The sequence below is a fragment of the Orbicella faveolata genome, unplaced genomic scaffold, assembly GCF_042242905.1.
Source record: "Orbicella faveolata isolate gen_17 unplaced genomic scaffold, um_ofav_v1 contig_3, whole genome shotgun sequence".
Lineage (NCBI taxonomy): Eukaryota > Metazoa > Cnidaria > Anthozoa > Scleractinia > Merulinidae > Orbicella > Orbicella faveolata.
The window spans coordinates 2,158,183-2,171,710 of NW_028301558.1; the positions used below are offsets into that span (position 1 = coordinate 2,158,183).

Genomic DNA, 13,528 nt, shown 5'->3' on the forward strand with positions numbered 1-13,528 from the left:
TGGAAGCCCTATTTTGACGCCTGTCATATTTTAAGCGGTTGACAACCGTGCCCAGTGAAACTTTCTTTAACTTTTCCACACCCCAGTTTTCCTTTTCGAGGGTCTCCTTAATTCGCGGCTTTGAAATTTGGTAAGTACAGCGACTCAAATGATCCCCAGACCGGAAATAATCCCCAAATTATACAGCAAATGATCCCGAACCGCAAACGATCCCCGATGTGGACCACAAATGATCCCACCGGAAAACGAGGAATGGCATGGAGTTTGTTCCTCGGGTCGAGATTTCAATTTTTAATCTAACCAAAAATAAGTCATAACTGACCATGTTCTATATAGACATAATTCTCAAGATAAATAGTTCATCGGATAGATTACCGTAAAAGCTCTGCAGGATGCCTTGTAATCGGTTTTGCCTACTGGCTGTGTATTCATAACAATTTAACCGAAGCGAAGATTGCGAACGGATAGTCAGATAAGTTACTCAATATTCTGGATCTCAATTTACTAAATCGCATCTAATTTTGTCACCTGCGCGTTTGGTCATACCCTAGGTGATAGAGTAATGAAGGTAAGCGTTAGATCGCTCAACATACTATGCAAGTTGATTAATCGGCGCTCCTATCCAGATTCAGTACACCTTTACATCATCAGTATGGAATTTCTGGCTGCAAATTGCTAGACTACAAGTAGTCCCTCTTTCGCTCAGTCCGTCGTTCGTGACGCGAAAGAAACCCGCGAGAAAAAAAAGGCCGCGCGATTCGCGCGCTCCCCGCCCCCAGGATTTCGCGCGGCCATTTTTTTCTCGCGGTTTTCTTTCGCGTTACGCACGACGGACTAAGCAAAAGAGGAACTACTTGTAGTCTAGCAAATTGCAGATGCGAATGCCAAACCGGCTTGGAGTGTTGAGATGCGGACTTTCTAGCTCACAGAATATAATTCGTAGGACTTAAAGGTCATAAATATGTCACGATCGCTCTGACACGTCTACCGGTGGTATTAACACGAATGTATACAAGTTGTTTATATCTTCGTTATGGTAGCATTAAGCTATTATTGTTGTAGATCGAGCCAATTGAGGAAATGGTATTGCTGTTTACGAGCTTTTATTTTTTCCGAGACTTTTCAGAAGAAATGTCAATCTGATTGGTGTGACATACGTACATCGCTCGCTCGCTCACTCACTCATCCATTGACCCGCTCATAACATACCCCAGACCCGTTGACTAAGAGGGACTTTTTTTACCAAAAAAAACTCAAAAATGTGTTTTAGAATCAATTGGGAGGCATGAAGTGAAAATCATGGACATTTTACGTCCTTTTTAGTTCAAATGTGCAGTTTCAAGTATTTACAACCTCAAGTAGCTAAAACTCTGTTTCCGAGGGAATTTGGAGGCATGAAGCGAAAATCGACATTTCTCGTGCGACTTCGCTCAAATGTGCAGTTTCAAGTCTTTACAGCTGGTAGTAGCTAAAACTGCGTTTCTGAAGCGATTGGAAGGTTTAAATGGAAAATTGTCATTTTGCGTCCGTTTTCGCTCCAATGTGCAGTTTCAAGTATTTACAGCTTCAAATAGCTAAAACTGTATTTTAGAGGTAATTGGGAGCGATTTTCACTCAAATGTGCAGTTTCCAGTCTTAACAGCTTTTAGTAGCGAAACCCGCGTTTCTGAGGCAGTTTGCAAGTATTAAAATCGTCATTTTACGTCCGTTTTCGCTCAAATAAGTAGGTTCAAGTATTTACAGCTTCAAGAAGCTAAAACTGTTTTAGAGGCAATTTTGAGGCATGAATTGACAATCGACATTTCTCGTGCGATTTGAAGTTTTTACTGCTTCAAGTACTGAAGTAGCTAAAACTGTGTATTGGAGGCAATTTGGAGGTGTGAAGCGAAAATTGTCATTTTACGTCCGTTTTCACTCAAAAAAGCAGGGTCAAATATTTATAGCTTCAAGTAGAAAAACAATGTGTTTTTGAAGCAATAGGGAGGCATGAAGCGAAAGTCGACATTTCTCGTGCGATTTTGCACAAATTTGCAGTTTCCAGTCTTAACAGCTCGTAATAGCTAAAACTGTGTTTTTGTGGCAATTGTAAGGCATGAAACGAAATCGAGATTTCTCGTGCGATTTCGCTCAAATGTGCAGTTTCCAATCTTTACAGCGTGTAGTAGCTAAAACTGCGTCTTTGAGACAATTTGGAGGTATGAAACGAAAATCGTCATTTTACGTGCGTTTTTGCTCAAGTGTGCAGTTTCAAGTATTTACAGCTTCAAGTAGCCAAACTGTGCTTTAGAGGGAATTGGGAGGTATGAAGCGAAAATGGACAATTTACGTCCGTTTTCGCTCGAATGTGCAGTTTCATGTCTTTACAGCTTCAAGTAGGAAAAAAAAACGAACATTATGCCGAAAACCGGAAAGATAATGTTATTTTAACGCAAGGCATTTCCTATGTCTTATCAGCTTGCGGTTTGTGTTTTAAAGTTGCAACAATGGGCGCGTGTCTCAGTTAAGTACAAAAGGTCGGTCACCTCGTACACGGGGCCCCTCTTCTACTATTGTCATCATCGCAAGAAGAACTTTTCAGCTATTCAGCGTTAAGACGCGTACGTATTTGTTCTTTCAGGCGAGTGCTCTTTAGTTATTTCGTCTTGTAGTATTTCTAGAATTTATTTACTTTGATTCCTTTTGTGCTTAATTGCGGAGCTCTTTCGACGGGTAGTTTAATATGGGTAGACCCTGCATTTTAATTCTGCGCCATTCGTTTCAGTATTCGTCGCTTACATGATTTCATTGAAACTAACTACGGGCATTTGGATTCAACGTTCCAATTGACGGTGTCAGCTCACATAAGTTGGCGTGGGGTTGGGGGGCGCACAATCGCTATGACGGTAACGTTCGACCTACATGTCCTTCACTCGTTCCGCCCAGATATAGTTATTGTGCAACTTGGCACTAGTGACTTAACATCTTGTCCTCCTTTGCAAGTGGGCTCTGCCATTGAGGATTTCGTGCACTTGCTGCATGATTCGTAAGGTGTGAAGGGTGTAAGCGTACGCCAGACTATCCGTCGACGCTCAGCTGTGATTTTCAACCAAAAAGTCGATATTTTAAAACGATATCTTCGGGTGGCCTTAGAGCCTATCCCTTACTCCCTATATTGGGGCCATAGGAAATTTTGGAGGGCTCGTAATAGTTTCTTTTCTTCGGATGGCATTCACTTAAATAGAGGTGGCAAAATAAGTTATATCGCAGCCTTCGAAGAGCGGTACTCAAGTCTCTTCGAGTTTTCACTATAGTGATGGCAACCAGTAATTTTGTTTTTTACTTTTCATTTCGTTCAAATTTTATGCCGTCCTTGCTAGTTCCTTTGATGTTAATTTGTGGACCAAGCCCAATCCTGGTTGTGTCAGTCTTTGATGTTCTATTTTAGTCGCTGCGACTTATCTGCCCACCACACTGGCTGCCTGTCAACCTTTGCTTTACACGGCTTTAGAACAATATAGTGACACAACATGTCATGTAAAATTTAGCCTTTATTGCCAACCTGTCCCGTCCCCTCGTTTGAGAAAGTACTGTGAACAATCTTTCTTCAATCTTGCAATTTTTTCATAAGAATGAATGGGGACAAGTCAGCCTTTGATTTTATTTTGAATGAAAAAAATAAGATATCAAATTCAGTTAGCTTTTCTTTAATTAATGACAGCATTTTCCTGTTAAGAACTTAAAGATGTAACACAAATGGGAAAAGGGTGTATCTTCCCACTTTGCCTAATCAATAAATTTTTCTATTCTTTTTTTTTTTTAACTAAGCTAAGGAATTGTTGTCCGAGGTTACAATTGAGGAGAGCAAGCTAATATCACTTTATTAATATTTCTTGTTCACCATTTAAATATCAAATAAGAAAACAGTTGTTACAGAGAAGCATGTTGTGGCCTGAACAAATAATATCGCACATTATTTAAAAGTTAATTAAATGACTGCCAATGAAAACTAGACTGATTTTACTAAACCTGTGAAACGCAATAACAGAAAACCTGTGCCAGTATATTAAGAGGTCACCTTCTATTTGGTTGTCTGGAGTTTGCAGCACTAAACATTTGTACACCTCACTTATCCATTCGCAATGGACTAATAATTTGATAAACGAAAACAAACAAATACAATATACATGTTTAGAGTATAGAAAATTGCATGAAATCATTATTAATTACTAATTATGCCAAGTTCACTCCTTCAAAAAAAATCCTAGGCATCAAAAACACACCCATGAAATACCAAGCAGTATGCTAATTACAGAGCCCCTCCAAATACAGCCATTCACTGCTTTGGTAAATAATTAATTCTGACCGACTGACTACTGTTAGTAAGTACTCCTAACTGTAAGTCAATTGATTTACCATTGCATCATTTGGTCTATAAATAAGAAATTTAACTAAGAAGTTTGTTAAACACAACAGAGCAAACCTATCCATCGAGGCCAAAGTTTTCAGCCAACTGATCTAAGGGGTACATTATTTTGGTTGTTTACTAAACTATGGCAACATCCTAGCTTGTTAGCATCCAGCAAAATTTGGGAGCTTTACAAATCATGACCCTAACAAGAAGTTTAGTAGGCAGATTTAAATCCAGACTAAATGTATTTTGTTGAGGCAAGGTGACTATTTCGTGGTCTTAATGGAGATGAGTACTCGTAACACCCGATAACATGCAAAATAGATGTTCAAAGGTAATGTTGTGAAATATGATGATAGAAAATTCTTTTTTTTTTTTTTTGTCTACATGGTCATTATGGTTACTGGCAAAAGCTCCCTACTGAAAGTAACTTTGTGTCATTGTGTTGCTGACTACACTTAGTTGGAGGATTATTGGTTACTGTAGCCTTGAATGTATTCATAGGTTCCTAACAAGCCAATTCTTCTTTAGTTCTATTGCTGCACAGCTGTTGCAGCATCTACCAACTGCTACTGCTATCCCTTTTATGTTATCCAGTTATATTAAACAATTTTCATTTGAAGGGCCGAAATCTTTTTTGTTCGTTTGTTTCTGAAAGCGAAAAGTTACAACAAACATTGGTATTTCTTGGTCCCATATATAACAACAGATTAGAAAGAAGATTTGTTCCATTTGTGTTCAAAAAATTGATGAGACCTTTCTGCACTCAATCCTACAGTTTTTAAAACTACAACTACCTAAGAAGTATGTTTTAATTACCGCACATTTATATTAATTCAAAGTGGAACCCTGCCCTACAACCACTTTTGGCTTAGCAGAAAGCTTGGGCAATTTCTTATTTGAAACTCTTGCATTTCTCCTATATTTTGGGTAAGGACTATTAAATTTCTCTGCTGAAATACCTGAAAAGACATTAAAGCAAATTAAAGTAGAATTGATAGCAATTGAAAAACCACTAAACATTAAAATGCCAGATTTTTTCGGCCTGTTGGTGGTTGTATTGAATGGGCTCTATGGTATATATTGAATAACTAATTAACAATAAGACCCATAGCCCACAAGGGCTATTGACCCATGGCCCTTGAGGGCGAAGGGTCTCATTGTTTTAGTATCACCCAACTAGTCGGACTGAAAAGGCAATAATAAAGTTAGCAAATGCAAGTTAAAGAAATACTTATTTGGGAATAAAATGAAAGAAAGCGTCATGCTCGATTGAGCCAATTTTGCAACTTGAGGACTACTACTAATAGTCCTCTAGTAGCGTAGCCAATTAAAATACAGGATTTGCTTTAGTCCACTAGTTGGGTGATACTAATCATTACTAGTACACTGCAGATGAGGAAATCTCAACTTGATTTCACTCCACGCAAACTAAAAGACCCAGTATTGACCATTATGCTTTTTGCACATGTTACTGTTTTGGTTCACATGATAGTCAGGTTTCTACTGTCTTCCAATGCTGCACAGTGCACCAAAGCTTCCTGGCAAAAACTGGGTTTTTAGGATGTTCCATGATGTGATGCATAAATAGAGATTTTACATAGAATTAACCTAAAAGTGTGCTTTCTACAGCTATTTATCTACAGCCATTTAAACTGCCTGGAGTCTTCCTTCAAGAGCATTTAACTCGTTACGAACAGCTTGGGGCAAGTCTTCACCAAGTTGTTCATCATAATATTTCCGTAAAGACTGGCATTCTTCCATCCAGTAGTCTTTAGGAATGCTAAACAACTTCTCCATGTCCAATTCTTCAAGACCTTGTGTGTTGATTGTATCACTCTTAGGGATGAATCCAATTGGACTGGGATCGGCAATGTCCTCTCCACTGCAACGTCTTAACACCCACTCCAAAACACGGCTATTCTCTCCAAACCCTTCAAATTACAGTAAGCAAAGTAGATGAGTAATAGAAATTACAAAAAGGGACTCTAAACAATTAAAACAATAGTGATAACTGAAAACAAGGATCAGCAAAAATTTGTTTTCTTAATGTGACTCAAAACCATTCAATTTCAAAGAAACTAATGTGAACCCCTGCTGCCTATTCTACATTATTTTGAGACACAAGTCCTCCGAATGGTTAGAGTCGTCTATCGAGAGTGACTTGGGTATGCGATTTGCAATATGGAGCCTCGAGTTAGCCTTTATGATTTTGCTTTTTTCGACCATGCACTCTTCCTAGTGTAAGAACAAATTATTAAAAATTATATATATTATTAAATATTTTCGTGACTCGGGACAACAGAATTTTTATATCCGGGATCCTCTATGTTCTGTTCGTGAACCGTGCTGGAGCGCCCCCCCCCCCCCCCCCCAAATGACCCTCTTTAAACAATTATTAAAACAAAGATTGAACTAAATAATTAGGTGTAATCTGACCAAGTTACTGGAAGATTAAATCCTGTGTGCAATAAAGATCCATACACTGGTATCGAAAAAGGCAACAAAGTGCTTCAAAGGTGGCGTGTCCTTGCCTTTTATGGGCTTGTTCCATGAGGTATCTGGTTAAGGTTCACTGTCTTTAGAAAGAATATTTTAACTGAAGAGAGCTTGCTGGTACACAAGTTAAACCTGAATACATACCAGACCACTCTGTACAAATGGCGCCAATATTTGAATAACAATACTTGATACATCCTAAGCCTCACATTCATATGAAAAATCCTTTGTCTGGAAACATAAGTATGGGGCAAAGGATGTATTATAAAGTATTGTTATTAATATTTAGGCACCATTTATGCAAAGGGTCTATGCAGCCCCTAATATGCATAACAGTATTATTGGGTCAGCCACCTCTTGTACTGTTTTTTCAAGCTTAACAGTACAGTCAACCAACCAACATTTTTCCATATATCTAGTGAATTCATCAACATCATCATTGGAAGGAGCACTTGCCTGGTTTTGACCATATCTATAGAGTATGCCTCACAAAGCTCACCTGGCCATAAAAACTTGCCATTTTCATCAGTGCGGAACCAATTTACATGGAAAACTCTTGGCAACTTGTGATTTGGATTTTTGGCCATACTAAGCCAATGCTCCATGTACTTGCCAAAATTGTAGCCAAAGAAGGGTCTCATGGCAAAGGGATCTCTCATGACTGTTTTAGACTTGTGCTCTGCAGCGGCTGTGGCCTCTGACGACATAGATGAGGCAATGAACACCCCATGCTGCCAGTTAAAGGCCTCATACACTAATGGAACTCCCTGAGGGCGTCGGCCACCAAACAATATTGCACTGATAGGAACACCCTTAGGATTCTCCCAGTCAGCATCCATGATCGGGCAATTACTGATTGGTGCACAGAATCTGGAGTTAGGATGTGCTGCCTTGGTGTTGCCAGGCTTCCAGTTTTTCTCCTCTAGCCAGCTTGTGATATTTGCATTCTCTGGTAATGGTAAACCTGCGCAATAAACGATCTGTTGACATACTGATGACACAAAGACTAATATAATGAACATGTAAATGTTGTCGTTAATTTTATAGACTAAGGATAAATTGAAAAATATATAATATGATATATAATATAACATATCTATAACACACATTAAAAAAGAATGTTTAAAGCTTCCATTTTAAACATCATCACTTATTTTAGCAAGTTTGTGCCAGTTGTGGAACATTGAGATGATAGAATATAACGATTAGATCTTTTGTATCAAGTTCTAGGTAGTTGAGTTGATTGGGTCATTACTTTTAAATTATGTGGCTTTTTAGTTTCCAGGATGGTATTCATCTTATATTTCCCACATTTTTGTAGTAGAAAGCTTACGAAATCTGCTGTCTTTGCTGTCCATTTTTTTCGACATAACTTGCCATTACAGCCAAAAAAATGTTAACTACATGTACATGTCAACAACACTTACTGAAGTCATTATCCATTTACACTCATTATTGGTTAATAATGACTGATAACCAAGATTCAGTGAATTAATCACAGCAAGAAATATGTTATCCTTACTGCTTTTAACCCTAAACCTGAACCTAAAAGTTAATTTTCATGTTTGCGTATTTTATCCACTATTTTGATTGGGTCATTATCACATGTTCAACCCCAAAAATCCCACTCTCATTTTGACATAAAGATTTAGTTGATATCCTAACATCATGTCATTTGTAATTCAGATTAAAATATTCACTGCCCAAATATTACATTATACCTTCCCACCAAAAGTCACCATCACTTGTTTGGGCAACATTTGTAAAAAGTGTTCCTTTTTGGCAAGTATCCATAGCAACTGGGTTGGTCTTGTTTGATGTCCCTGGTGCAACTCCAAAGAAGCCACTCTCTGGGTTGATGGCCCGAAGTTGACCTTCTTCATCAAACCACATCCAAGCAATGTCATCTCCAACACACTCAACTTTCCACCCTGGTAGTGTTGGTGTCATCATGGCCAGATTTGTTTTTCCACACGCACTTGGGAAGGCAGCAGCAATGTACTTCTTCTCACCTTTAGGGTTTGTGAGAGCCACAACCTAGATGGCCAAAACAGATAAACAGTTTGATACTGTAGAAATTCAACTACTCATAGATTGCCATAACATAAATATGTAAATAATGTACAAGTCAGGCTTTCGACACACGTCTCTGAAATGAAAGAAAAACTTTGTGTCCCTAGCAGGATTCAAACCCGTGTCTCCCTGCAAACTAGTTGGGTGTGTACACCATCATGGCAACCATGCTAGATATGTGGTATTAACTTGTTGATGTGAGTAGATAGGACGTGGCCAATCCAATGGGACATCTTTCCTTTGAGACGTTTGTGTGTTTCATGGCTCCAGCCCCTGACAGTCGGTCTTACCTAACAAGTAGAAGAGAAACTATTTGATCCATGAAAGCCTTAGAAACAATAACTGAAAGATGTAAATAACTTTCAAGTCAGGCTTTCTACACATGTCTCTAAAAGTGTCGAAAGCCTCATTTGTAAGTAATTTTCATGTTTCTGTTATTGTTTCTAAGGCTTTCCTGGCTCAAATAGTTTCCCTTCCACTTGTTATAGATTGCCAAAACAGAAAAATAATAACAAAAATTGTGGCCCACCTTATGATCTTTATTCTTGGGTAACCTTAAGAATTATAAATTGTCACTAAATCACTTAATTTCAGATTGAAGACTGAGAAATTTTATCATACCAACATATGCTCTGCCAGCCATCCTTCATCACGACCAAGAGTGCTAGCAATCCTTAGAGCAAAACACTTCTTTCCCAGTAGAGAATTTCCTCCATAACCACTTCCAAATGACTTAATCTCACGATCATGAGGAAAATGAGAGATGATGGTCTTATCTGGATTACATGGCCATTTGTACTGAGATGGTGGTTCAGGTTTAGGCACACCAACCGAGTGAAGACACTTCACAAAGTCGCTGTCGCCAAGAACTTTCAAAACCTCTGCACCCATCCGAGTCATTATGCGCATGGAGCACACAACATAAGGAGAGTCAGTAACCTGAATACCAATCTTGGATACAGGTGATCCCACAGGACCCATACTGAATGCCATCACATACATGGTGCGACCTAAAAGAGACACATCAGATTCAGTATGGAGTCAAACACATTACCAGAACTGAGTCGATTGATCATTTGCAAGTGAATATACGAAAAAACTTATTTTTGACCTGAACAGACTGACAACAGTAAGAGCTTTGTCACAGAGTTTCATGAGTTGGAACTATAGGATCTGGAAACTAGCGGGAGACCTGGCAGTAAGCTTCAGGTTGGGCTACTCAGGAAACAAAACGTGGTTGAAGCCAATGATAGTTTTTGGAACATTGAACTTTTTCTTTAACTTTTCGCAGTGGAACAGTAAATTTAGAGTTAAAATGTAAATGTGATTTTATGCTTGGTGACAAGCATCAATAAAAACTAGCCTTGGATATTAAGTGTCCCCAATTGGTAGAGGGGTGTTTCCTCCTGGCTGGATAAATTTCAACATGTAAATAAAGTTTTTCATTTAATTTGATTTTAGAGTTGGATTATGCTGTCCCATTCAGGATGTTTTCCATTGACATTTAATTCTAGGATTAACCCAAAGCATTTAAGGTGTCTCCATACAGTTTTTTCAAGACCATACCAACCATTTCAATCATCTTTTAAACAGTCTTCCTGTAATAGGATACTCTTATTAGGTATAAAACTTACATCAGTAATTGGACATGAATTGAAGTTTGGCATAATGTATTTTTGAAGCCAATCAATATTTCCGTGGATATTGAAAATCAGTAGAACATGAATTTTGCGTGAATCAGAAGTGATATTAAAAGTTTATACCAGTGCCTTAAACTATGGTGTATGGCAAGTACAATAAAAATACTCTGTAAGTTTAATCTTGAGTAAATTGCAAAAACATTTCAAAATATTACACTTTTGCATTATAGCTGTAAATAAACCAACAGTTGAACACTATTTTGATGAAATTGCTTCAAATAATATCAAAATGCATCTTGAAACTACATTTTGAAGCCATGACTTAAAGCAAGTTGGGACCTGTTGTTAATTTAAATTGAAACTGTTGGCAGCGGTCCTGGATTTTGATTTGGTTAAACAATAATTATCAGAAATCAACTCCTAAACCAAAACAACCCCTACACGTTTCATCTTATCTGAGTAAAAAATTATCAAGGGTCACTATAACAACACTTCAGAGGTTTATCATCACAAGAGGGTCCCTTATAAAAATAAGGCATGCATGATTGCTAGTGAAAGGGTTAAGAGGTACAGCATGTATTTTAAGTACATTGTAGTTATGTGAATGTTGTTGGGTAGCCAAGATTATATCAGTTTTTCCTTACTCCATATTCTATATTCCTCTAACCAACCATAAACTTGTTCTTCTGTCTAAAACTTTTTTAATTTAATAGCACACATATGTATTTTGATAAATTCAAACACAGGTATCAACCACCGCACATAAAATAAAATATAGCTCAAAATATAAGCAGTGCAAGTGAGGGTAAAGTCTTGGGGGATGATATAGGGACAATCAAGAATTAATGTTAAACAATAATCACAGATAACAACAAGCACTGACAACAAGGACTCTTTGTTAAAACAAAACAAACATTCTTCAACAACACAGAACTAATGGCACAAAATGAAATGACCTTTGATACTTCTGACTCTTTAAATTAACAATATTGCATCGATTTTTCCTATTCCTGAACTCACCTCCTGAACCGACCAATCAATATCAGCGAGTGAAAATACCATGATGACAAGACAATTATTTCCAACAAACGTAAGGAAAATGAAAGCTATTCTTTCCACTGAAAATTATAATGTTATGACACAATTCCATTTTTTTTTCTGTGAGCATATTTTAAATTCAAAGAAAAGTTCAAAATGTAGGCAATTCAAGTAAGGATGGTCTGTTTTATGATGAGATAGACAGACAAAACAAAAACAAAAATATTAAGCAACATAGCAGGTATTAAGAATAAGACTCTTAAGTCAAAACAACACAAACACTCTTCCAATATAGATATATTCAGATATTGGCACAAGGCAAAATGACCTTTGAAACTTCTGTAAATGAACAATGTTCCATTTACGTGGCATGCCCCTCGACACACCTCCCATAACCAACCAATCAAAATCACGCTCCAACAGGACGTGCCGAAAACACCGGTATGACGAGACGATTTCGACCAAACGTACGAGAAACGAAATATAAAATTTTCTATCCCCTGAAAATAATCTAACGTTACAAGCACAAATGTATCCTCATCAGAACCTTTTTTTTCTTGTAAATCATTATAATTTTTTCTAAGCTTAATTTGCCCAGTACAGTATTCGACATGAACGAGTTTCAATTTACCTTTCATACATCCAGGAAATCGTTTACCCAACTCTTTCTTCATAGCTTCTATACTCATCCAGTTACCCAACTGGCCTTTAACTCCATCTTTGGCTGCTGGAATTGATTCTCGTTTCTCCTCTGTACAAATGTATGTTTTAGACTCCACACGTGCCACGTCGCGTGGATCAGTACGCGCCAAGAAACTATGAAATATAAATTGAAGTTTGCTTTGAGGTGATCGAGCTCTCTCTTTGATGATCTCCCAAGTGTAGAGCAGTGACAGTAGTTCATGTAACACTGTCAGACAAAGATCATATAAACTGCAGAAATCAGGGCCTTCAGGAAAATGAAGACATGCCCCTAACAAGTGTACAACAACTTTGACAGAAAGTGTCAAATAAAAACTTAGCTAGACTTTGAAGCAAGTATCTAAACATACCAGTTATCATATTTAGTAAGTTTGGTAAGCACACCAGCCTCGATCAACTCATTAATGAGGGACTCGTTCTCTTCTTTAGATCCATCACAAATATAAACGTTGTCTGGTTGGCACAGTTCGACTTTGTCAGCAACATAGTCTTGTACCTTGGCGGGTAAGGATTCGAAATGTCCTCGAATAACAGAACAACCGGCTGCCAGCTGAGAAGCCATTCTTCGAAGAACGATGCTTTTACGTAGTGTAAAGGGAGCTGACCGTGAAACAGCTAACGACGGAAACCTGCAAGAAAGAAAGAGTCGAGGAGAAATTCAGTTGCTATATACTGAGTTTCATAAAACAGCATGAACCCAAGACACGACACGGCAAATTCTGGACACGACAAATTCTGGATACGACAAATTCAAACTAAGGCAGGAGTGTAGCTGTGCTTACCGCGATATTGCTGATGCAAATGACATGTTGCTCTGTGTTTAGAAATAAATATATACAGGTTACGCTACGACTACGATTATTGTACATGTGATTCCCGGTAATTTTCCAAGGGAACGCTGCTACAAAGCGCTTTCCGTAGAAACGAGTCCAAAGGTCAATGCGAGAAGGGTGGTATCATAGGAGACGCAATTTGATTGGCTTACATGTAACATATTGAGCAAGAGGTTTTCTTACGTCACACTAATTATTCCGTTCTCTCTTTACCCCCAACAAATCACGCAACGGAAATACACGAAGCGAGACAGCAACTGAAGTACTTACGTTTCGCCTGACTACGACGTGACGCAAGACACGCCGGAAGACTAAATTAATTCCGCATTCCTCCTTCCTCTTCAGTGATGATGATA

At 38.1% G+C, this 13,528-nt stretch overlaps 1 protein-coding gene across 1 annotated transcript; it reads right to left on the bottom strand.

Moving 5' to 3' along the window:
- Window positions 1-3,509: 3,509 nt before the first annotated feature.
- LOC110048732 (phosphoenolpyruvate carboxykinase, cytosolic [GTP]-like) lies at window positions 3,510-13,258 on the bottom strand. Its single transcript, XM_020754506.2, has 7 exons — window positions 13,122-13,258; window positions 12,690-12,968; window positions 12,269-12,453; window positions 9,581-9,969; window positions 8,608-8,923; window positions 7,386-7,850; window positions 3,510-6,321 (listed from the first exon to the last, which is right to left on the bottom strand). Exons 1-7 carry the CDS (start codon window positions 13,145-13,147, stop codon window positions 6,038-6,040), a joined length of 1,944 nt encoding a protein of 647 aa, XP_020610165.2. The 5' UTR covers window positions 13,148-13,258; the 3' UTR covers window positions 3,510-6,037.
- Between the last annotated feature and the right edge of the window lie 270 nt (window positions 13,259-13,528).

Bases quoted from the DNA above. Each gene is read 5' to 3' on its own strand.
- LOC110048732 (XM_020754506.2), bottom strand. From the start codon at position 13,147: ATGTCATTTGCATCAGCAATATCGCG. The intron at 9,970-12,268 runs GTAAATTGAAAC...TGTCTCTTTTAG, and splicing joins ATTTCCTGGATGTATGAAAG to GTCGCACCATGTATGTGATG. The intron at 6,322-7,385 runs GTGAGCTTTGTG...TGTAATTTGAAG, and splicing joins TGGCAAGTTTTTATGGCCAG to GGTTTGGAGAGAATAGCCGT.